General features: G+C 51.9%; 1 protein-coding gene across 1 annotated transcript; it reads right to left on the bottom strand.

Annotated features, from left to right (window-relative positions):
- Window positions 1–5253: 5253 nt before the first annotated feature.
- Prdm12 (PR/SET domain 12) lies at window positions 5254–21960 on the bottom strand. The gene is made up of 5 exons (XM_052724234.1): window positions 21042–21960; window positions 19059–19249; window positions 17523–17678; window positions 9071–9182; window positions 5254–6867 (listed from the first exon to the last, which is right to left on the bottom strand). Exons 1-5 carry the CDS (start codon window positions 21262–21264, stop codon window positions 6452–6454), a joined length of 1098 nt encoding a protein of 365 aa, XP_052580194.1. The 5' UTR covers window positions 21265–21960; the 3' UTR covers window positions 5254–6451.
- Between the last annotated feature and the right edge of the window lie 52 nt (window positions 21961–22012).

Below are 22012 nucleotides of genomic sequence, written 5' to 3' on the forward strand. Positions count from 1 at the left end.
GGTGGTGGCTGGATTATGAGTGAGACCAAATTTTTTCCCTTTTTTGGGAGAGGGGTGTTGTTGAGACAGGGTTTGTCTGTGTAGCTTTGACTGTCCTGGAACTCACTCTGTAGACCAGGCTGGCCTCGAACTCAGATCCACCTGCTTCTGCCTCCTGGGAGCTGGGACTAAAATTGTGTGCCACCATGCCTGACTGAGGCTAAATCTTTTTTTTTTAAATTTATTTAACATAATTTCTTTATTGAATCTTTTTGAATTTCACATCATGCACCCCAATTCTGCTCACCTCCCAGTCCCTCCATATCCTTCCCTCCCCACTGCAGCACCCCCTTAAGGGAAAATTTTTTAAAAAATCAAACCAAACTAAAACAAGCAAATAAACAAGCAAAAACAAAAAGAAAAATAAAAAGCAAAACAAAACAACAACAACAAAACCCTCTTGGCGCCTCCATCTTTGCCTCCTCTCCAGCATCTCTTCATTGGTCCTGGTGGCATTGGGAGTCGAGGTGTATCACACAGTATAGACCCTTTTGTCCAATGAGCTTTACTTCCAAATGCTCATTGCAATGAGTCACTGGTCTGGTTCAAGGCCTCTGGTTTCTGGTACACCATCATCACTGGACCCTCACTAAATCTCCTGTCAGCCCAGAGTCATAGAGATCCTGACAGGTTTCACAGGACCAGTCCCTTCATGAGCTCCAGCAGGTCCTAGCTGGGGTAGGTGTTAGTTAGGGTGGGCCAACCCAAGGCCCAGTGGGCCTGGGTGGTAGTTGAGCTGGTCGGTCCAGGCCACTGGGGCTGCCCCTCAGGCTAGGGGAGGAGCCAAATCCCCTACACCCATGCCATCAGGGTCAGCTCTCCCCTGCCTGTGGTAAGGGGCCAACTCTCTTGATGCCGCATCCAGCGCCGGGCAGGACCAGCTATCCCAGGGCCAGCGAAGGGCAAGGCCAGCTCAGCATAACCCTCTGATTCCATCATACATGGTTCCCATGGCCCTCTGAGGTGACTCATGCCATAGACATCAACACAGACCCCAGCTGCTGTGGGACCATGGACCCAGACTGGTCCTCAGCAGCTGCTGGGTCTGGATGTCACCATTGCCCCAGGTGGCAGTGCAGACCACTCAGATTGTCACAGCCCCCAGTGGCAGCATAGCCCTGAGACACTAACACGGCCCCAGATCTCAGACATCAACATGGTCTTCAATGGTAACAGGAACCTCGGACATCAACACCGACCCTGGCTGCAGTAGAGCCACGGACCCAGAAATGATCCTTGGTAGCAGCCCAGGTCTGGAAATCATCATGGCCCCAGTGGCTGTGCAGACCACCCAGACAAGCATGGCCCCAGTGGCAGCATAGCCCTCAGACACCAACACAGCCCCAGGGGGTGGCTCAGAATCTAGGAATCCAAATGCCCCTCTGGCAACAGGAGCCATGGACGTCAACACAAACTTTGGCTGCTGTAGGGCCAGGGATGCCCTCTGCCCCGAGCTTTCCTCAGTGTTCTTTTAAGCAGGACCATGAACATCTCACAGTTCCAGAGTTCTTCAGTCCCTCCCCTTGTATGCGCTGGACCTGTGCCTGCCTCTCTAGAGGTATATGTCTGAAACGCCTCTGTGTGACAAAGACCCAGCCCCGACAGCCCACGAAGCTTCCCCCATCCTCCTGGAATGCTCGCTTCTGAAGCTCCGGAGGCCCATGGGAGAAGCCAGACTCCCTTGAGATGGCCATGATGTAAGGAAGCAGTCAGGCATGGCAACTTGCCAACTGTTGTCGGGAACTTTCTCCACCCATGCACAGACTCGTGTCCCAGCAGGCCGGCTCCGAGGCACACTCAGGGTATCTGCTCTTCTAGTTCAGGAGATCAGAGGGTAGAATCTAGGAAAGGCTTGAAGGAGAGAGTAAATCATGATTTCTGGAGAATGTTCTAGGTGGCATTAGTGGTGGTGGTAAAGGCTACAACCCCACTCACCCATCAAAGACATCCTTGTATCTACCGAGCACCTCCTATGTGCCAGGCACACACCAATGTACTGTATTTGTTTATAGCTGTTACCTAGTAACCTCCTTAGAGCTAAATATTGCCCCCAGTTCCATGTGAGGAGACTGAGGTACAGAGTTGTTCATTCATTGCCTCAAATCGCACAGCTAATAAATGGTTAAGTAGGATTTCAAACTCAGACCATTGCCCTCTGTCTAGAATCCTCTGCTACTGGGGTTCCTAAGCAAGAAAAAAATAGAATACAGGTCAGCCTTGCAGTGATTATAACTATCCATGTGTGTGGTAACCGAGGCTTGGTCCCTATAGCTATGAAAATGAAAAGAAGAAAACATTTACCTAACACCAAAGCTTGGTTCCTCCAGAGAGAACGTGATGGGCTTGGTGGCATGTGACAGTCATCTCAAAGGAAGCAGGAGGATTGTTTTGAGTTCAAAGCCAGCCTGAACTACATAGTGAGTTCAAGACCAGCATGAGATGTCTCAAAAACCAGAAAAAGAAATAAAGCAATAAAAAGCCCTTCAAAAGCAAGGTGTTGGGTTTGAATGAGAATGTTCCTCCCATAGCTTATATATTTGAGTCCCAGTTGGTGAACTGTTGGGGAAGGATTAGGAGGTGTGGCCTTATTGAAGAGGTGTGTCACTGAGAGTGAGCTTTGAGGTTTTAAAAGCCCACACCAGGCCTGGTGTCTCTCTCTGCCTGCTGCCTGTGGATCAGGATGTAAAGCTCTCAGCTACTGCTCCTGCACCACACCTGTCTACTTCCCATCATGATGATTACGGACTAACCTTTACAACTGTCAACAAGCCCCCAATTAAATTCTTTCTTTTAGCCAGGTATGGCCACACACACTTTTAATCCCAGCACTGGGGAGGCAGAGGCAGACAGGTCTCTGTGAGTTTGAAGCCAGCCTGGTCTACACAGTGAGTTCCAGGATAGCAAGAGCCAAATAGTGAGACTCTGTCTCAAAAGACAACAAAAACAAGCAAACAAAATGCTTTCTTCTATGAGCTGACACGGTCCTGGTGTCTCTTCACAGCAATAAAACAGTAACTAAGATGTAGAGGTAGGTGGGTCTCCATGAGTCTGGGGCTAGATTGGTCTGTATAGCAAGTCCCAGGCCAGCCAGAGCTATGCAGTGAGGCTCTGTCACCAGCCTGGTCTAGAGAGGGAGTTCTAGGACAGCCAGGACTATACAGAGAAACCTTGTCTCAAATTAATTAATTAATTAATTAATTAATTAATTAATAAAGCCTAACTATAAAGAAAGAAATGAAAAATGTTTTTTGCCGGGTGGTGGTGGCACACACCTTTAATCCCAGCACTCGGGAAGCAGAGCCAGGTGGATCTCTGTGAGTTTGAGGCCAGCCTGGGCTACAAAGCAAGATCCAAGACAGACACCAAAACTACACAGAGAAACCCTGTCTCGAAAACAAGCAAACAAACAAACAAACAAACAAACAAAAGTTTTCATTCACAGACAACATGGTCATACCCAGAAATTACCCTAAGGAATACACTAGAAAGCTTACATGGGTTTCACTAGGTTTTAAGATACATGGTAGGACTAGGTGTCATTTAGTGATTGAGTGTTTGGTCTGTCATATGCAGGTCCTGGTTTCCAATGATTCCAGCTGTGTCTGCAACATTCTCTTCCCTCCAACAGATGCACCCCAATAGGCTAGTTGCAAGGGACACCCAAGTTTTTGTTCCCCATTCAAGAGATCTGAAGTTAGGGAGTATAGGACAGGTTTGGAGGGAGAGGGGTCAGTGGTGCTCTCTGGAGTGTGGAGGGGGAAGGGGGAGTCATGGGAGGGGCAGGACTGCACCACAAAAACAAGAGGTCAAAATCGATATAAAGCCAAAGTACATGGCGTCCTTGTGGGATGCAAGTAAAGCCCTTTGGACTGAATCTGCAAGTTGAGCAGGATTTTGTGGCCTGACCATCAGGATCATGACCTCTGAGGTCACCTCTGAGGTCAGACACCTGAGCTGAAACCCTGCTTTGCTGCTCCGTGGCTGACTGACACAGGCACATGATTCACTGTGTCCATATTTCACACAGACATCAAATAAAAGGGCGCTTGGAAAGCTGAGGGGAGGGAACTCAGCTCACCAGTGTGAGGAACACTCTCAGAATGCACATGTTCTAGTGCCTAACTATGGGACTAGTCCACAGAAATTGCCTCAAAACTTGCATGCCTTTGTGTGTGTGTGGGGGGGTATGCTCTTGGGGGAAGGGGCTCAAGGTTTACGCTGGGAGTGTAAGGGGTGAAACATTTCAGTGCAGTCCTCCACCCGGTGTGCAAACTCCTTGGGATCATAGTCCACATCTATTTATCTTTGCATCCCAGTCGTATAAGCAATTTTCACACCTCTGCATGCTTAGGTCTAACCTGTGCACACCCCGGAGGCACCCGTGGCTGCAATTGTAGTACATTGCCACCAGGTGGGTTCTGGAGCCCACTAGAGAACAGTTTTTGTTTAAAGACCCTGCTGATTTCTTGGAAGTTTGGCTCCAGAGCCTTCCTGTTCCTTGGCCTTCATTCCGGTGTGTGAGTGCTGACAACTTGACACTAGAGTCACCTGGGAGAGGGCATCTGAGCATGCCTGAGGGGGATCAGCATGATTGCATCAATGGAGGCAGAAGGACCAGCCTGCTGTGGGTGGCACTATTCCCTGACCCAGATCCTAGATGGAGAAAGGGACCGAGCAACATGCCTTCATTCCCTGCTCTCTCTGGCTGTGGATGTGATGTCACCAGCTGCTTGAGGCTTCCACTGGTTTAATTTCCCTGCCTCTATGTAGTATAACTTCTACCATGAGCCAAAGTCAGCGTTCTGCCTTGGGTTGCTTTCGTTGATGCTGTCACAGTACAGGAAAAGAAGCTAAGCCGTTGAGCCTGAAAATGGGTGCGGCACATCGCTTGGTGTTCCTTGTGGCCCACCCCCACTGCCTCCTTAAACCTCTCCAAGGTGGTCATGAGAACAAAATATTCTAAGTATAGGTGGGTAAATTATAGCTTGGAGAACCTGTACTGCAGTCAGCCAAACCATGAGAATTCTGTCCTGCTGCTTCAGGATTCCACACGCTCTACACTGTGGCTTCTCTTGGGGACCCTGGCTTCTCTTGGGGACCCGGGCTTCTCGTTCCAGAGGGCACAGCAGTGAATTTTAGCAGCAGTCGGTGGAACAGCCCCTCCAGCCATTTCCATTCTTTGTCTACTTTCCAAATGTCTCAGGGGCCAAACGATACATGTTCCAAGTAATTTTTATTTTAGAATACAAGAGAAGTACAAATGTATTTACAGTTGTACATATACAATCAAATAATATATATCACAGTTTCGTAAATATCATCTTAGATAAACATTTACAAAGTTAAAGTGACCGTTTTCTGGGAGTAGAACACACTTTCTTGAAAACTCTATACATTCTATACTTTTTGTTAATATTATTATAGTTTTGTGTTTGTTTTGTTTTTGTTTTTTAATTTTACAAACGCCCTGGTGTGTGGAGGGAGTGAGTGTGTTGGGAGGATTCTGGTTAATGACAAGGTTTGAGATGACACCAGAGGGCGCCCACGGTTGGAGCAGGGAAAGGCGTGGGCAGGGGCGCGTGGCAGTGTGGGCACGTGGGGACGAACCCCGGCCCCCTGCCCCAGCGCCTCAGAGGGTTTTCTGCACAGAGAAGCCAACCTCGGCTCCAGACTGCCCTGTACGGTCGATCATTCTCTTGTTTGGGTGCGTAGTAGGGTGGAGGTGAAGGTGCCTCTCCATTCCTAAACTCGAAGACAGCAGAGCTTTTGGAGCGGGGCACTGGTCTAACTCCCGCGTTCTACAGATGGGGAAATTGAGGCTCCAAAAGGGACAGGGTCTTGCCCAGGAATTATGGTGAATGTTCCTTGTGTCTCCACTCTCAACTTGCCCAACACACTTCAGAGTGTATTGGCGTCTCGTCTTTCCCTGGGAGCCGGGTGCTGGGAAAGTAGCCTGAAGGAAAGCAGGGGCCAGAAGAGCAGGTCTCTCCGGGTCTGTTCTAATCTAGCCTTTCGGCCCCGAGGCAGAGATGGGCACTGCCCGTCCCGGGCCCACCCTGGACCAAGGAGGTGATTCTCCCTTCCACTTCCAAGTACTAAGCTCTCTTTGGAGATCGTCTGTCCCTCTCCTGTCATCCACGAAAGAGATGTTCGCATGGGGGCGCGGCCCTGCAGGAAGGAGACTCCGGGATGGGGCCGGGCGTGGGGACCTGTTCCCAAGAAGAGGCCACAGGGCAGCCACACCAGCCGGGTGGCCTAGGCAAAGAGGACGTCGCCCCTCGGCATCTTCCTCTGCGAGACCGATCAGAAGTGGGTTCCGGGTAGCCCGCGCCTCGGCGGCGCGCGGCACTAGGGTCAGGTCCGCCGCAGCGGCGGTGGGGAGGCGCGTGCGCGCGGGGCGCGTGCGCGGCGCTCACAGCACCATAGCCGGCAGGTGGTGCGCCGCGGCGGCGGCGGCGGCGGCGGCGGCGAGCGCGGGGGCGTGAGCGTGGGGCGCGGGCAGCGCGGGCGAGTGTGCCTGCAGCGCGGCGCTGGGCGGCCGGTGGCGCGCGCTCTTTTGGTGTGCGCGCAGGCCGGCCAGCTGCGAGTAGGCGCTCTGGCACACCTGGCACTTGTAGGGGCGCTCGCCCGTGTGCAGGCGCACGTGGTTGCGCAGCGTGGACGACTGGCTGAAGCGGCGGTTGCAGAAGCGGCACACGAAGGGCTTGTCCAGAGTGTGGATGCGCATGTGCGAGCGCAGGTTGCTGCGCGAGTTGAAGCCACGGTGGCAGATGACGCAGCGCATGCGACCCGCGGTGCCGGTCGCGGAGTCCGCCGGGTGGAAGTCCTCTGGCAGTGCGGGCAGAACGCGGGACCCACAGCGAGGGCAGGAGGGAAAGAGAGCAGCCCGGTTAGCACCCACGGCGGCTGCGCCCGGTCCCCCCGTGTACTCACTCCCCTGGAGACCGTGGGCCACACAGCCCCAAGGGTGCCACGGCCGTGACTGTGCTTGCCGTAATAGCAGCTAGATTACAGCAGGACCCAACCTGGGAGGACTTGGCGACATGGCCCCAGGAAACCTTAGCTTTCTCATCTGAAAAATAGGAGGCGGTCGGGGGTGGGGGTGAGGGGGCAGAGGCAGGACGGTCTCTGAGTTCCAGGCCAGTAGGGCTACTTAGAGAGATCCTGTCTCACAAAGCAGTAGGCGGACCACATCAGGTGGCCTGCGGGGAGCCTGGGCTAAAGGCATTCTTTTGCGGCCAAGCCTGATGACCTGAATTGGATTACCTGGACCCCATAGTGAAGAACTGACTCCCACTAGTGTCCCCTAACCTCCACATGCGTGCAGTGGCGCACATGCCTAGATGCACACAAAAATATGTAAAAATGTAAAAATAAAATAAAGTGGGTTTTTGTTGTTGTTGTTTTGTTTTGTTTTTCCCAGACAGGGTTTCTCCGTGTAGCTTTGAGCCTTTCCTGGAACTCACTCGGTAGCCCAGGCGGCCATGAACTCACAGAGATTCACCTGCCTCTTGCCTCCTGAGTGCTGGGATTAAAGGCATGCGCCTTTTTTTTTTTTTTTTTTTAAGGTCTTGTTGGACCAGTAGGGGCTAGTGGGATTTTGCAAATTCATCAGAAAAACGAGTCACTGGAAAAATTTTCTCTATGCTTAGTTAGAATGTGAGAAATGCCTGGGTCCTAATAGGCCACGCATAAAGGATAGCAACTACAGCGACCCTAAAAAGCTCTCTCATTACTCACTTCACAAATATTCACTGAGTAATCAGTGTACCTGGGAACTACTGTTTGCCCATTTTCTCATTGCAAATGGAGGCAACAGTGGCATTCAGGGAAAAGCAGGGCTCTGTAGCCTCTGTAGCACTAGCCCATGAACCTCAGGCTGCTCCTTTCTCCCCCCCTCCCCAATATTTGGAGACAGGGTTTCCCTGTTTAGCCCTGGCTGTCCTGAAACTAGCTCTGTAGACCAGGCTAGCCTCAACCTCAGATCTGCCAGCCTCTGACTCCAGAGCGCTAGGATTAAGGCATGTGCCACCATATCCAGTTTGCTTCTCTTATAAACAAACAAACAAACAAACAAAGAATAGGGTATAATGACACACTCCTTTAATCCCAACATTGGAGGGGGAGGCAGGAGAATCAGAAGTTCAAGGTCATCCTTAGGTACATAATGAGTTTGGAGGCCAGCCTGGGATACATGACACACACTGCCTTTTTTTGTTTTGTTTTGTTTTTGTTTTTTGAGACAGGGTTTCTCTGTGTAGCTTTGCGCCTTTCCTGAAACTCACTCTGTAGCCCAGGTTGGCCTCGAACTCACAGAGATCCTCCTGGCTCTGCCTCCCAAGTGCTAGGATTAAAGATATGAGCCACCACCGCCCGGCCATACTGCCTTTTTAAAAAAAGAAAGGAAAAAAAAAGTCACCATAGTCTTGTAGGGCCAGGGAAGGTGATACTCATCAAAGGTTTCTTGTCAAATTGAGGGACTCCAGGTATCTCTGTACTAAAAAGGACTTAGGTCTGGAGCCAGTGGCTTCTACTGAGATGAGCCGTATCCCAAGACACACAGGCTCGTTCTGCCTATCTTAACACAAACTCTACAGCTACCTGACAGCAGGCCCTACACCAGGACCTGGACAGAGATAAGAGGGGACATCAAGATGCCCTCGCCCCACACCTTCTCTTTACAGATGAGGAAGTTCGGGGACAAAGCTAGTCTCAACACCATACAGTGAACTAGGAGTCAATGTGTGCCAGCTGTCCTGTCCAGCTCTCCAGCCACACCCCATCACCTTTCTGAGATTTCCTGGTCTGCACGGAGACAACGAATCTGGTCCAGAAAACAAGAGTGCCTTTCCCTTGCTCAGCCTGTGCTGTCTGCTCTGGAAGAAGTGGCCTTATTTGACCAGTAGGTCCCATGTGTATAATGCTACAGGAGGTTGAAGCAGGGTCCTCAGAGGCCAGAAGGCTCCCTGTCCCCTAGCTCTCCCCTCCCTCCGTGGGTCATTGTCACCATGACCCCATGGGGAATACCTACCATGCTTGTTTTTCTTCTGCTCCTCCTCCAGTCCCGGCACACCAGGGATGCCCAGGAAGGTATTGTGGGAATTTCCATACCACACCAGCAGCTCCTGGTCAGGAGGGATCATCTGCAGGGAGAGAGGCAAGAGGAGGTCAGGGAGGTGGCACTGCCAGCAGGAGGCAGGGGTCTCTGCACACCCAGCCCTGAGAAAGCCAAAGCTGGGACTATCCCACCGAGCTATCCCAGACAAGCTGTGTAGTCATTGAAGGCCCCAGGACATGGCCCCCTCTGTTCCCCTCTCTTTGCCCAGGTCATCTTATGATTTCTGTCTCAGCTTCACCACACAAAAGCATCTAAATTGACAGCCACAAGAAAACAAAGGAAGACGAACCCGGGGGGTGGGGGGGGTGGGGGGGGTTGGGGGGGGTGGGATGAGCAGCTCAGTTGCTAGAATGCTTGCTTAACATACACAAAGGCCTGGACTAGATCCCCAGCTCTGTGTGAAACAGTCCTGGTAGTCACTGCCACCCCAGCACTCTCAGAAGTTCAAGGTCATCCTTGGCCATGTAGACAGTTTGAGACTGACCTGTAACACATGAGACTCTGTCTCAAAAAGAATAGAGGAAGCCTCACAAGCAGAAGGAACATGGAAACCTAGAAATTTTTTCACTTTTTTTATTCAGGGGAATTAGAGACAGACAGCCCTCAGGGCCATAGGGCTGAGCCAGATGTTTCTAAGGAGTGTGGGCTGTGGGGTGCCCTATGGCTACACCCTGCCTGATAATATTCCGGGAAGAGTTGTTATCCCGGGGCCCACAGGCAGCATCCAGTCACACAAGCTTCTCTTCCCAGCACAGGACTCTCTGCAGGCCTCCATGCACATGGCGGGTGCTAAAACAGAAACCTTGGAATTGACAAACACCTACACCTCTGCAAATACCAAAACAGCCCTAAACAGAATGTTTCTCCATGTCCTAGGTCCGTCATCAAGAAACCCAGAGCAGTTGGGCAGTGGTGGCACACGCCTTTAATCCCAACACTCTGGAGGTAGAGGCAGGCTGATCTCTGTGAGGCCAGCCTGGTCTACAGAGTGAGTTCCAGGACAGCCAGGGCTACACAGAGAAACCCTGTCTCGAAAAACAAAAAACAAAACAAAACAAAAAAAGAAAGAAAGAACCCCAGAGCTGATGACCAGTCAGGCTTGGCTGCCCTCAAGAGAATGATGATGCCTACTGACCGAGTGTGGCAGTGACAACCCACGGGAGCTGGAAAGCCTGCTCTCCTGACCCCCGCCAAGAAGGACAAACAGGAGGGACAGCCAGTCTCTTTCCTGAGGCTGACCTGGCCCTCCATAACGCTAGCCACGGCTCCTGGAGGTCAGTGTGTGAGGTACCCAGAGAAACTCCAACAGTGCCTAACAAGAGCTCTGTCCTTGTGGAGGTCTCCTTCAGCGGAAGCACAGAAGATCATATGGGGATGGGGAGATAGCTCAGCTAGGAACTATTCACCTCGTAAGCTCGTGAGGGCCCAACTGAAAAGCTAGGCTTGGTGGTGTGTGCTTGTAATCCCAGTGCTGGGAGGTTAGAGCTAGACAGACCCTGGAGTTCACTGGCCAGCCAGTCTAGCCGAATTGCCAAGCCCTAAGCCGGAGAAAGATCTTGTCTCAAAAAACAACGTTTCTGAGCACCAGCGCCTGAGGTTGAAGTCTACACACTTATACACATATACACCACAAGCATACACACGCATATACACAACACAAGTATGTATATACATACACACACAACACAAGCATATACACAAGCACAAACACAACACAGGCATACACACACACACCACAAACAACCACACAGAAACACATACATATACACACGTACATACACAGAGAAATCACATGGGATTCCACCCATGAGTGTCTGGAGCCACCCCAGAGTAGTGCTCAGGGAGAGTTTCTCCCCTTCCATGTGAGCCTGAGAGTCTTGGGTCCACCATCCATAGAGAGAGCCCAAAAGACCCCCCAGACCATCCACCAGTGTCCAAAAGGAGAGAGGAGGGGAGGGCAGGAAGCTGCAGGTGTCTCGGCTGCTGTTTCTCTACTGAGACTCCGGCTAGCATCACCGTGTCCCTTCACACCAACCCATAGCCATTGGCCTCACAGCCGCCCAGGAGCGTGTGCGTGGCCAGTCCCATTGGGGAGGTGAAATACGGAAAGCAAGCACAGTTCCTAGGAAACACTAGCAAACGACGCAGGTAGCGGCTAGCGGGCAGCTTAGAATCTGGCGCTAGAGCGGAAGTCCTTCAGCATCTCCTTCCCCACCATGCTCACCGTCCAAGAGACCGCGAGGCCGGAGCTGGAGGCCTCTCCTTGAAGAGGAGGAAAGAAGAAAGGTCTGTGAACCCCTCAAACACTAGATGATGAAATTCAAGTATTTAAGATATTGATTGAGGGGTATTTGTCTGTTTTTAAGATGTGGATTAGGAAAGAGGGTACTGTTGAAGATGGATCTCATGTCACCAGGTCCCTGTGTGACCTTAGGCAGTCTCTGAGCACGTCCCCTGAAGCAGCCTCTAGGCCACTTGTACACACCCTGTAGGAGATGGGCTACAGAGGGCCCTGCTGAGCCCTGGAGTCGGGGATGCTGGGACCACTCAGGCTCTGTACCTGCCAAGCAAGCAAATAATGGCGTCGCTCGGCCTCAGGTCTCTCAGTTGTAGAAGAGAAGAGTCCCTATTTTACGGGCCTCCCTGAGAGTTGTTGGGGGACAGGACAACAGGCACGAAGTTCTCGGTACTGTGAAGCTGTGGAAGTGTTGCCCACCATTTTCCTAGCTTGCCCATCCCCCAGAGGAACCAACAGTGATCTGGGCACCTGAGTCACTGCACTAAAGCCCAGAGCCACTGGCAGGGTGAACGTCCACCTGAGACTAAGCTCGGACGTGGGGCTGGGGGCATGCCTCCACGGGTGGAGTGCTTACCCAGGGTGTATGAAGCTCTAGGTTTGGACCTCAGCTCCACTCAAGCCTGTGATCCCAGCACTGAGGAGGTCAGGGCAGGAGGATCAGAAGTTCAAGGTCATCGTTACCTAAATAGTGAATGACTGGTCTCCAGACCAGCCTGGGCTATGTGAGATTGTGTGTCTCAAAAATAAATAAGTAGGGCCTGAAATGAAGACTTAAGTACTGGCTGCTCTTGCAGAGGACCTGTGGCTAGCAAACAACCATCAGTGATTCTGGTTCCAGGGGTCTCACCCTCTCCTGGCCTCTGAGGACTACAGGCACACATGTGCACATACATACATGCATGCAAAATATACATACACATATAATACATATTTTTAAATTTTATAAATAAATACTAAAATTATTTTTATTCAACTTAAAAATCAAACCTCATGGGAATAAAGGTCTAACTATACCACAAGGTAATAATGGAAAGTTTCTCTCTTCTGCCCTGATGCCCAGCTGTTGCCTATGCCTCTCTGGGTGTTTCCCCCAAAATGAGTCATTTTGAGACTTCAAAAAATGCAGATTTTGGCTTTAAAAGAGCAATATGAAGAGACAGTGTGACCTCCGGTTTTATAAAATCTACTTTAAAATGAGCACATATTAGCTGGGCATGGTGGCGCATGCCTTTAATCCTAGCACTCCAGAGGCAGAAGCAGGCGGATCTCTGTGAGTTTGAGGCCAGCCTGGTCTACAGAGCGAGTTCTAGGACAGCCAGAGCTACACAGAGAACCCCTGTCTTGAAAAACCAAATGATCATATATCCCTTCTCTACACACACAGCAGTGACAACAATCCTAAGACTTTTCAGGAAAGGAAACCTACTGAGTAGAATGTACTGGGATTGGTAATGAAACATCCCAGACAGCTAGAGGCTATGAGCAGTAGAAGAGGCCCATGTCCCCTTCACAGAGAAACAGCAGAGGTAGGGGGTTCCAGAAACAGTTGCTTTGACCTTCAGAGCCTGGAACCCCCTACCTCTGCTCTCCACTTACTAAATACTGCAATTAATTTTATTCAACTTGAAAAGTAAAGCTCATGGACATATTATAATTGTGTTGCAGGGCAAATAATGGGGAGCTACTCTCTCTTGCTCTAGATGCCCAGTGGTTGCTGATGCTCTCTGGGTGTGTCGGCATCTACCAAAAGCCTGTGTTGGAGCCCAGGATACCCTAGAACTTGCACCCTCTTCTCTGAGACCCTGGAAGTACTGTGCATAGACCACCTCAGTGCATTGAACAGCCACAGCCCCCCGTAACCCCCTCACAGGCAGTTCCTGCCGAGTTCAGCTGGTGCAGGCTGGAAGGGCTGGGAGCCCAAACCAGCTGCTCGTTCATGTTTCTGGTTTGGGACATGCCACGAAGCAAGCAATCCCCAAAGGAACTGATCCCCATTTCATAAAATCCACTCTGCCAAGCCCAGGGAATCAGCATCGCCTGATTCCTGCTGACAAGCCTCATGACCTCTCGGCTAGTTCTGTTCGTTCGTTCCTTAACTCTGGTCCTGCCCCATTTCAATGACAGAGGGGCAGTGACAGGCTTTCAGGTTTGCTCTCCTAATACAAATTCATGACACCCCATTGAACACGCTCCCGGGAGGCTCTGACACCTGCCCCTTCCCGGAGTGACACAGAAGCATCTCTGTGTCATCTGGATGATCATTGGTTTCCATTGTGCGCAGATGTCCTGACACACCAATTAATAGAGCCCCAACAAGAAGATGCTGGCCGGGGAGGCCACACAGCACAGCCATCCATGCTCTAGCTCTGCAGCAGATGGGCTGGGGTTCAAGTCGCAGCTCCAGAGTCTCCCCAAACTTGAACCTTCATTTCTTCATCATTAAAATGGGGACAAGGGCTGCGATGAGGTTCAGCAATAGAGGACCTATTCAGTATCTATAAGGCCTTGGGTTCAGTTCATGGAACTGTGAAAAAAAAGTACCCACTACAAAAGCAAAAAGTTGCTAAGGCCCTTTGAAAACATTTTTAGTGTAGTGTCGGCGCATGAGAAATGCTCACGGTAGCATCATTTTTGTTTGTTTGTTTGTTTGTTTTGAGACAGAGTTTCTCTGTGTAACTTTGGAGCCTGTTCTGGAACGCACTTTGTAGACCAGGCTGCCGGGGGAGCATCATTAATGGTGCTGATCACTAATGACGGTAATCATCAGAGCCACTACTGAGCAAGGTCAAAAGAAAATGGTGTTTATCCTCCGAGTTGAGAAAAGAGATGAGGATCCAGGAAAAAGAAAAGGCTCAGCTGCTCTGAAACAAGAAGGAATGTGGGAGCCCACGTTTCAGGGCAACCGTTTGCCAATACAATACAACACAACACAATGAAGCAGAAGCAGGACAGGCTGGAGATCCTTCCCACTGTAAAACACTAGGTAGTAGTGTTTGGTTAGTGTGACGACAGCTCCCTCAAGCCTTCCCTTGTGGTGGTCTCTTGAGCAATTCTCTGGCATCCTGGGTGAGCCAGTTTTGTTTTCCTGGAAGAGGTGGGTCCCTGTGGACACCCTGTCACCCAGAGAAAGATTTATTATTTATACTTAGTGTACCCTTGCTTTCTGCTGGGTGCTTTCTAGAAATGCCATTTGAGGCACCTGAGGCAGGACCGAGTGAGTGTCCAGGCAGAAGCAAAGCCAGAAGGCTGCAACACACCCCAATTACCCCAACCTGGAATGCAGAATGTGTGGCAGTACTTTAGTGCTGGCCTGAGTTCCCAAATACAGTCACCTCTGTCTCCACTTAGTTATGCATGACTTCATATTTGTGGAATGTTCTAGAGCAGCAAAGTGTATTCTTCCTATTGAAGAGAGACATTTCCCCCCACGTTTTGACAAGTAACGGGTTACTGTTATAAATAGTGCTCGTGAGTGGTGGGAGACCAAGTAAACAGATCATGGCAAAGGTCCCTCTCTTTGGCTAACAGCTCCCCCTGCACACACACACAGAACAAACAGCTGATGAGTCAAAACTTCCCAGGAGCCGCCTGGGTGAGCAGAAATATGTATATAAGTGGAATTCTAACATTGCTCAAAAATGATTTGAGAGAATTACTGCTATGAAAAAATGTGCCCAAGTTCATTTATGAAAAGTAATTTTGGGCTGGGTACGGTGGTGCATGCCTTTGATCCCAGTACTCTTGAGGCTGAGCTGGGCAGATCTCTGTGAGTGTGAGGCCAGCCTGGTCTATATATATACTGAGTTCTAGGACAGTTAGGGCTATATAGTAAGACCCTGTCTCAAATTTTAAAAAACAAAATTTTGTTTTTGTTTTTGTTTTTTTCAAGACAGGATTTTTCTGTGTAGCCCTATCTGTCTTAGAACTTACTCTGTAGACCAGGCTGGCCTCGACCTCAGATCTGCCTGCTTCTGCCTCCCAAGTGCTGGAATTAAAAGTGTGTACCACCTGGCAAAATAACAAAAAAAATTTAAACAAAAGAAACAAAAGTAATTTGGAAATACGTGTTTCCTTGTACCTCACTTCAACAATCCCTTCTTAGCAGGATGATCCACTCTAAACACTACAATATCATGTGAGAGGTATGTGTATAATAGATACATATATGTGATAATCTGTGTGTTATATATAGATGTGTGTATAGCCCACTCTTTCATAAACTTAAATTTCTGATAAACATAAATGAACTTTTTCTCCTAATCATACAAATTATAATCCTCCTTTAAAACACTCCTGATCCTCCTTGTCCCCTGAATTCATACTTCTGTATAAATGGCATTCACATGTCCTGATCTGACTTCAATTCCCACCAGTCTGATGTGTCTAGTATGATGGGACTCAGGCCACCTCTCTGCCCCAGCCGGGATCCCGAGTGCCAACATGACATAGGCATTCTTGGCCAGTCTCCTGTGTCTGTGTACATGTGCATGCATGTGTGCATGTGAATGTGTGAATCTGTGTATCTATAAGTACGTGTGTACAGGTGTGTGTATGTGCATTGTGTTTGTATACATATGTGTGCACAGGTATGTCTCTGGGAGTGTGCACATATATGTGTGGGGGGGTATGTAAAGGTATATGTCTGTGTGTGTGTAAGAAAGCCAGAGAAGCCGGGCAGTTGTGGCACACGCCTTTAATCCCAGCACTCGGGAGGCAGAGCCAGGCGGATCTCTGTGAGTTCGAGGCCAGCCTGGGCTACCAAGTGAGTTCCAGGAAAGGCGCAAAGCTACACAGAGAAACCCTGTCTCGAAAAACCAAACAAAGAAAAAAAAAAAAGAAAGAAAGCCAGAGGAGTGAGAACTGAAGAGGATGCACTTTGCTAAGAGAGTTCAACTGCACCATTCTAGGAGGTGGCAATCCAGCTGGATGGTCACAGGAGTCACGCTGGTCCTGCCTGAGCTGGTACTACACTGACACCCCTCAGTCCTCCTGGCATTTCTGAATGCCAGGGCAGACCTGCCTGTCTTTCCTCACCCCCTACTCCCTGGTCTTCCGTGGGCTAATGTTCTGCTGTGACTCAGGCCCTGGCTACACAAGGCCTAGGCAGAGGTTATTCTGCTACCCCGCCCTGGTCAAAGTCCCGAGGGTCTGGTCATTCTAGAACGGTCCAAGAAGTTAGCAGGCATGGACACTCAGAAGAGTCTTGAGTTCAAGCTCAGAGTCATTGCCTGTAAATGGAGTGCAGCGAGAAAGCCCCCTTCCTTCCCCCACCAAGGGACTTCCAAAACAAGTTAGCAAAAGTGCAAGATCTAGAAAAACGCAGTGGGACATCCCTGCTACCCCTCACAGCATTTAGACAACTTCCCACATCCAGGGCAAGACACAGCCAAGCTGCATGCCGAGAGATCCTGTTCAAAGAACCCTGCTGATGTGCCCCCAGCTTGGCTACCACTGCCCCCCCCCCCCCACTCCCCTGATGCCGTCGTCTCTTCTGTGTCTGCCAGGCGTCTCCTACCTTCAGGACCGCCTCCCTTCTCTTCCCAGACCCTGGCCCTGGTTCCACTTTTGTCTACTTTGGAAGATCCCACACATCATGCATGCCCCCTAGCCTTTCTTCAGTAGGCCTGACACAATGAGCTGCTGCTGAGACAAAGCACTGACCCACACACCACGGGCCTCCATGTGTGCAGAGTGGGGGATGACACACAGCTAAACTTCCGTGACCTGTATCATACCCAAGTGCAGCCTCCAGCCTGCTTCCCTTGAGTCCCACTTTCTCTATTATTCTACTTTTTGACTTCCCCCAAACTCTCCTCTATGTCTGAGATATTCACCACAGCATCAAGTTGCAAGCCCCATCTTCTCCCAGCTATATCAGCAGGCTTCCCATACAGGGCACACTCCTGGCAATCATGGCACATGAGCCTCAGCCCTACACCCAGGCGGAGCCAGTTGGGCCAGCGCCGATGTCCTCTGTCCTCTTTGGTCACAGGATGCAGCAGCATTTGCACACCCCTCACTGTGACGCGTCTCCATCTGTCTCTATGTAACAGTACGTGCACGTACCTCTATGGCCTTGTAGAAGATGCTGGTGCCTATCTGCACTACCTCCAGGTTCTGCTCCTGTTCATTCCGGGCACACTTGATGTAGGTCATCCAGCTTCGGTGGTCTTCCTGGCTGGCATCGATGAAGTAGCGTACTGTGCCATCCTCGTTGAATACCTAGGCACAGGTGGAGCGGTGATGGGGTTAGGCAGGGCAGTGCTACATGTGTGACCCAGGCCAGACCCATCGGTAGACATTCTCCTTTCTCCAAAGAGCTCTAGAAAGTGGCTAAAGCTATTGTCATCCATGCCTTCCAGTCCAGGAAAGGGAGGTTAGGGGGCACAGTGACTCGTCTCAGGCAAGGGGCAAATAAGGAGTCCATCTTCGGGGCTCCATGGGTTCACTCCTAGAAGAAAATGTCCCCAAAAGATCCCTAAGCAGGTTAATATGCTCTTCTGCTGCCTGTCCAGGTTTGCTGCAGAGCCTCAGAGAGGAACGCAAGAGCTTGGGAGGCAAATCTAGCTCACTAGAGTCTCTTGGCCTGGCCTACGCCCCTATGTGAAGCCAGCTGCTAAGAGTCCTCAGAGCTTGAACCACACCCTAGCTTCCTAATTGGGCAACAGCTGGAAGACACCGACTAGGCCCAGGTGTCCAGGGAAGGAAGAAATCAAGGTCTGGGTTGTCTCTCTGCTCTTCCTCCAGTTCCTCTGAGCACCTGCATGGTATCACACTAGTTCCTGCCAGGTGGGGCTGCTAGGGTGACAGCGGGGGGGGCAATGAGATTGAGAAGTAGGGTGTGCCGTCTGGCTACTGTGGGTGTGCAGGGCTGTGGGGGGAAGAGCGATGGTGGAGGGCTGCTACTGGGCGAGCTTTGTCCTAAGGGGAGCCCTCCCTGGCATCCAAGGACACTGTTGGAGGTGGGGTGAGAGTCAGAAGGTCAGAAATGGAAGCCCTTCGGATACTCGTTTCCTTCTGCAACATGAGAATAAAATAATAGCCCATAGAGCTGAGGAGATGAGCTCACAGTTTGCAGGCTGGGGAACGAGACTGCTGTCTCAGCCTCTAGTCAGCTGTGATTATTTTGGAGGCCACCAGGCCTAGGATTGGGAAACGTATTCTCAAGAAACACCCGGCTTCCACTGTCCTCCATTCCAGCCACACTTCACCATAGACCAGCCTCAGAGACCCGCCCTTGCAGCCTTTAAGGCCAGGGAAAGAATGTGGGTAGCTCGGAGAAGCCCAGAGAGGCCTTCTTCCCAGCCTCTGCACCAGAACCACCACCACCACCACCAATCCCAGCTCTGTCGTCATGTGTGAAGCACGGCTAACAGCCTTGATTGGGAAGCTTGGAAGCAAGAAGGGCAGATTTTTCCTAAACAGGCAAAAGAAAAAGAACCATTGGCAAAGAAAGCTCTGGGAGAGGAGAGTGGTACCCCCAAGGTGTTCAAAGGGACATCACCCACAGCTCCAGAACTGAAGCTCGGGCAGCAGTGGATACAAGCCCGGAGGGCGCCAGCCCAGCTGGCCACCCGAATCCTTCTCCAAAGCTCGACCTACCTCCCACATCAGGTTGTTGTTCTTGCAGATGTCCACATGCTCTGGGGCAATGACGCGGCCAGTGAAGGGACCCATCTCTGTGCCTGCCTTGATCCACGTCTTGGAGAAGATGCCAAGGCCCTCGCCGGGGATGGAACTCTGAGCGATGATCACTTCCACCGGCAGCACCAGGCTGGACAACTTCTGCACCTCTGCGGGGGTTGGGGATGGGGGTTAGAGGAACCCGGTCTTTTTGCGCAAAGAAGGCCCTACCCTTCTCATCCAGGACCCGCTCTCCCTGCTCAGTGCACAGGCAGCCCCAACATGGGCGAATCTCTCCAGTGGCGCGCTATAGACCTGTGCGCAGAGGTTCAGTCTTATTTTGCAACCCAGGACCCTCTGTGCCTTCTAAAAGCAAGCGGTGTATCGTGGTTCATTTATTTTTCTTTTGAGCGGAGAGTTACTGGGGATCGAACCCTTAGCCTTGCGCATGAAGCGTTCTGCCGCCCAGCCGTATCATCAGCCCTTGGGGCTCGTTTCTACAAGTCTCTCCACAAGTTCTCCAAACATCCACAACCTTCACCGCTTTTCGTCACGGTTAAGAACCAGTGAAAACGCATTGTGTTTACAGACAGGGAAACTGAGGCCGGGTCTGGCGAAGAGGTAACGTCCAACCCGGGACTCTTCACTCAGCCTTGTTCCTGACTCTTCAGCTGGTGACTCTGGGCTCATTGCGTGTCTCCCGGACGCGGTCAGCACTGGGGACAGATCCCCAGCTTGGAAGGTGGCACCCGCGCAGAAGAAACACTGCTTCGGCAAACTAGGCTGCCAGCTCTCGGTGTCATCTCCCCTGGCACGCCGGTGGCCCTCTCTGCTTCCAGGCTCTAGGGTGCCAGGGAGGGCGGCGCCCGGATCAGGCGAGCTCTGAAGTCGCCTTAATGGGCGAGGAAGAACCAGTGGTCCCTAGTCCCCAGAGGATCCCCGGTGGGGCCTCTGCGGCAGGGGTGGGAGCGGCGAGGCGCACAGGGGCGGCCTCCTTGTCTTACAAGGTTCCCCTCTAAGCTACCTGGGAAAATACCCGGCGAGCCGGCCGGCTGAAAGGGGGGGTTAAACGGTGTCCATTGCGGAGCGGCCGGCAATTTGTCACGCTGTTAAAGTGATCGCATTCATTCGGCTCCATTCGAAAGAAATTGCTAATTCTAAATTCATTAGCCCTGGAAGAAAGCTGTAGCAGTAAATTGTATCTCAATGCGGAGGGGACTTGTTTAAAAGGGGCCGAGGAATTCTCCTTACAAAAAGGGAGGATTAGATGGTTGACATAGCGTGAATGGAAGTGGAATTAGTCTTCACGGTAAATTAAGAGAGGAACAGTAATCTTAAAGGGGAAGAGAGGGGGACGCTCAGAGACGCCAGCGCTGGGGAAAGATATTGTTTGCGGGGTGACGAATGAGGGATAAGAACTTGAGACATCTTAAAGAAAAGGAACTTTCCTCGCTCTTTCTCTCCCTCGCTCTCTTCGGCTTTTTCTCTCCGGCCTGCCCGCCCTCCGCCCCTTCCCCGGCCCCGGCTGTCTTTTACAGTTTTTGGTTTAAGTGGGAACTTTCGCGGGTCAAGCCCAAGTTAACCAAATGAATTTAAAACCCGTTCTTTTTGAGTCAACTGCTATTACACGCCCAGTAAGGCTTTTAATGCCAGGAAACCGCGAGCTCCAGGCTGGAGGGTGGGGTGGGGAGAGAAGACACAGAAGAGCCTGGCTGACCGACGCAGGTCGTCTGGGTCGCCGGGGTTCGGTTCTAGAGCGCCCCGCATTCCTAGCTGCCTCCGCTCTGCTTCTGTGTGGCTGTTCCAGCCCGGGTCTGACCCACGGAAAAACTGAGGTGCGCTGATATGGGAGAGCGTCCTGGTTGTGGCCAGGGACTCCCTATCTGGCCACCGCGCCGCTAGCCTGAGAATTGGGGGTAGCCAGGAAGAGCGAGGGAGAAGAGCCCCGACGGCGCGACTCACCTCCTGAGAAGGACTGCGCCAGGACTTCGGCGGTGAAGGCAGTCTTTGGGCTGGCGTGGTGGCTCTTGTCCTCGAGCAGCTGTTCACCTAGCACGTTGCGCCATCGGCCGTATAAGAAACTGTGCAGGATGTCGGAGGTGATGACCTCTGCCAGCGCCAGCCCCGGAGCCTTCAGCCCTGTTTTGAGCACCAGGGCCTCAGCTGGGAGCACAGAGCCCATCATGGGCGGCCAGGGGCGCGCCGGCGCAGCGGAAGGACGGCTTGGGTGGACTTCGGAGAGGTGGGCAACGAAGAGGGAGCACAGGAGTGAGAGGAGAGGAGTGCGACACAACGCGAGGGAGGAGGGGGAGGAGGAGCAGGGGGAGGATGCGCTAGGGAGTGAGTGGCAAGGGGGTGGCTGGGAGGAAAGTGAACCAGGTGGGAGAAACACGAAATCTGCAGAGATGGTAGAGGCCGCACAGAGGGCTGGAAATCCGCGGGTGGAGACAGGGGCGGGTACCAGGAGGGGAGCGGGAGAGGTGAGAGGCGGGCGGCTGCGGAGAGACACCGACCAAGGGCTCTCGGTTGCCCACTCGCCTCCTGCACATCCGGACCGTCCTCCCCTTGGCAAAATCTCAGCTCCTTTATAGGAGCCGCAGTGACCCTCCTAATTGGTTATTAATGACCCCCTGACGTCGAAGGACAGACTTGTACCGGCCAGGCTCGAAGGAGCCTTCACCAACAGCGCGAGGGGCGGGGGCAGCGCGGACCGCTCAGAATAGTCCCCCTCTGCTCCTCCCTCCCCTCCGATCCTTCCTCCTCCTCCCCCTCCTCCTCTCCCCGTGGGAAGCTCCAGGCAAGGAGGGAGGCTCAGCCCGCGGCCGGGAGAGGAGGGGTTGCAGTAGGGGCTGCGACGCAGCGAGGCTCGCCCATACTCCAGGGACTAGACTGAGCAAGAGGGGACGCATGGCTGCGAGCCCCGAGTGCCCCCG

Source organism: Peromyscus californicus, unplaced genomic scaffold, assembly GCF_007827085.1.
Source record: "Peromyscus californicus insignis strain IS unplaced genomic scaffold, ASM782708v3 Scaffold_7__1_contigs__length_154581171, whole genome shotgun sequence".
In the NCBI taxonomy this organism is placed as follows: domain Eukaryota; kingdom Metazoa; phylum Chordata; class Mammalia; order Rodentia; family Cricetidae; genus Peromyscus; species Peromyscus californicus.

Bases quoted from the DNA above. Each gene is read 5' to 3' on its own strand.
- Prdm12 (XM_052724234.1), bottom strand. From the start codon at position 21,264: ATGATGGGCTCTGTGCTCCCAGCTGAGGCCCTGGTGCTCAAAACAGGG. The intron at 9,183-17,522 runs GTACGTGCACGT...CTCTCCCTGCAG, and splicing joins TCTTCTACAAGGCCATAGAG to ATGATCCCTCCTGACCAGGA. The intron at 6,868-9,070 runs GTAGGTATTCCC...CCGCACTGCCAG, and splicing joins GCAGAAGAAAAACAAGCATG to AGGACTTCCACCCGGCGGAC.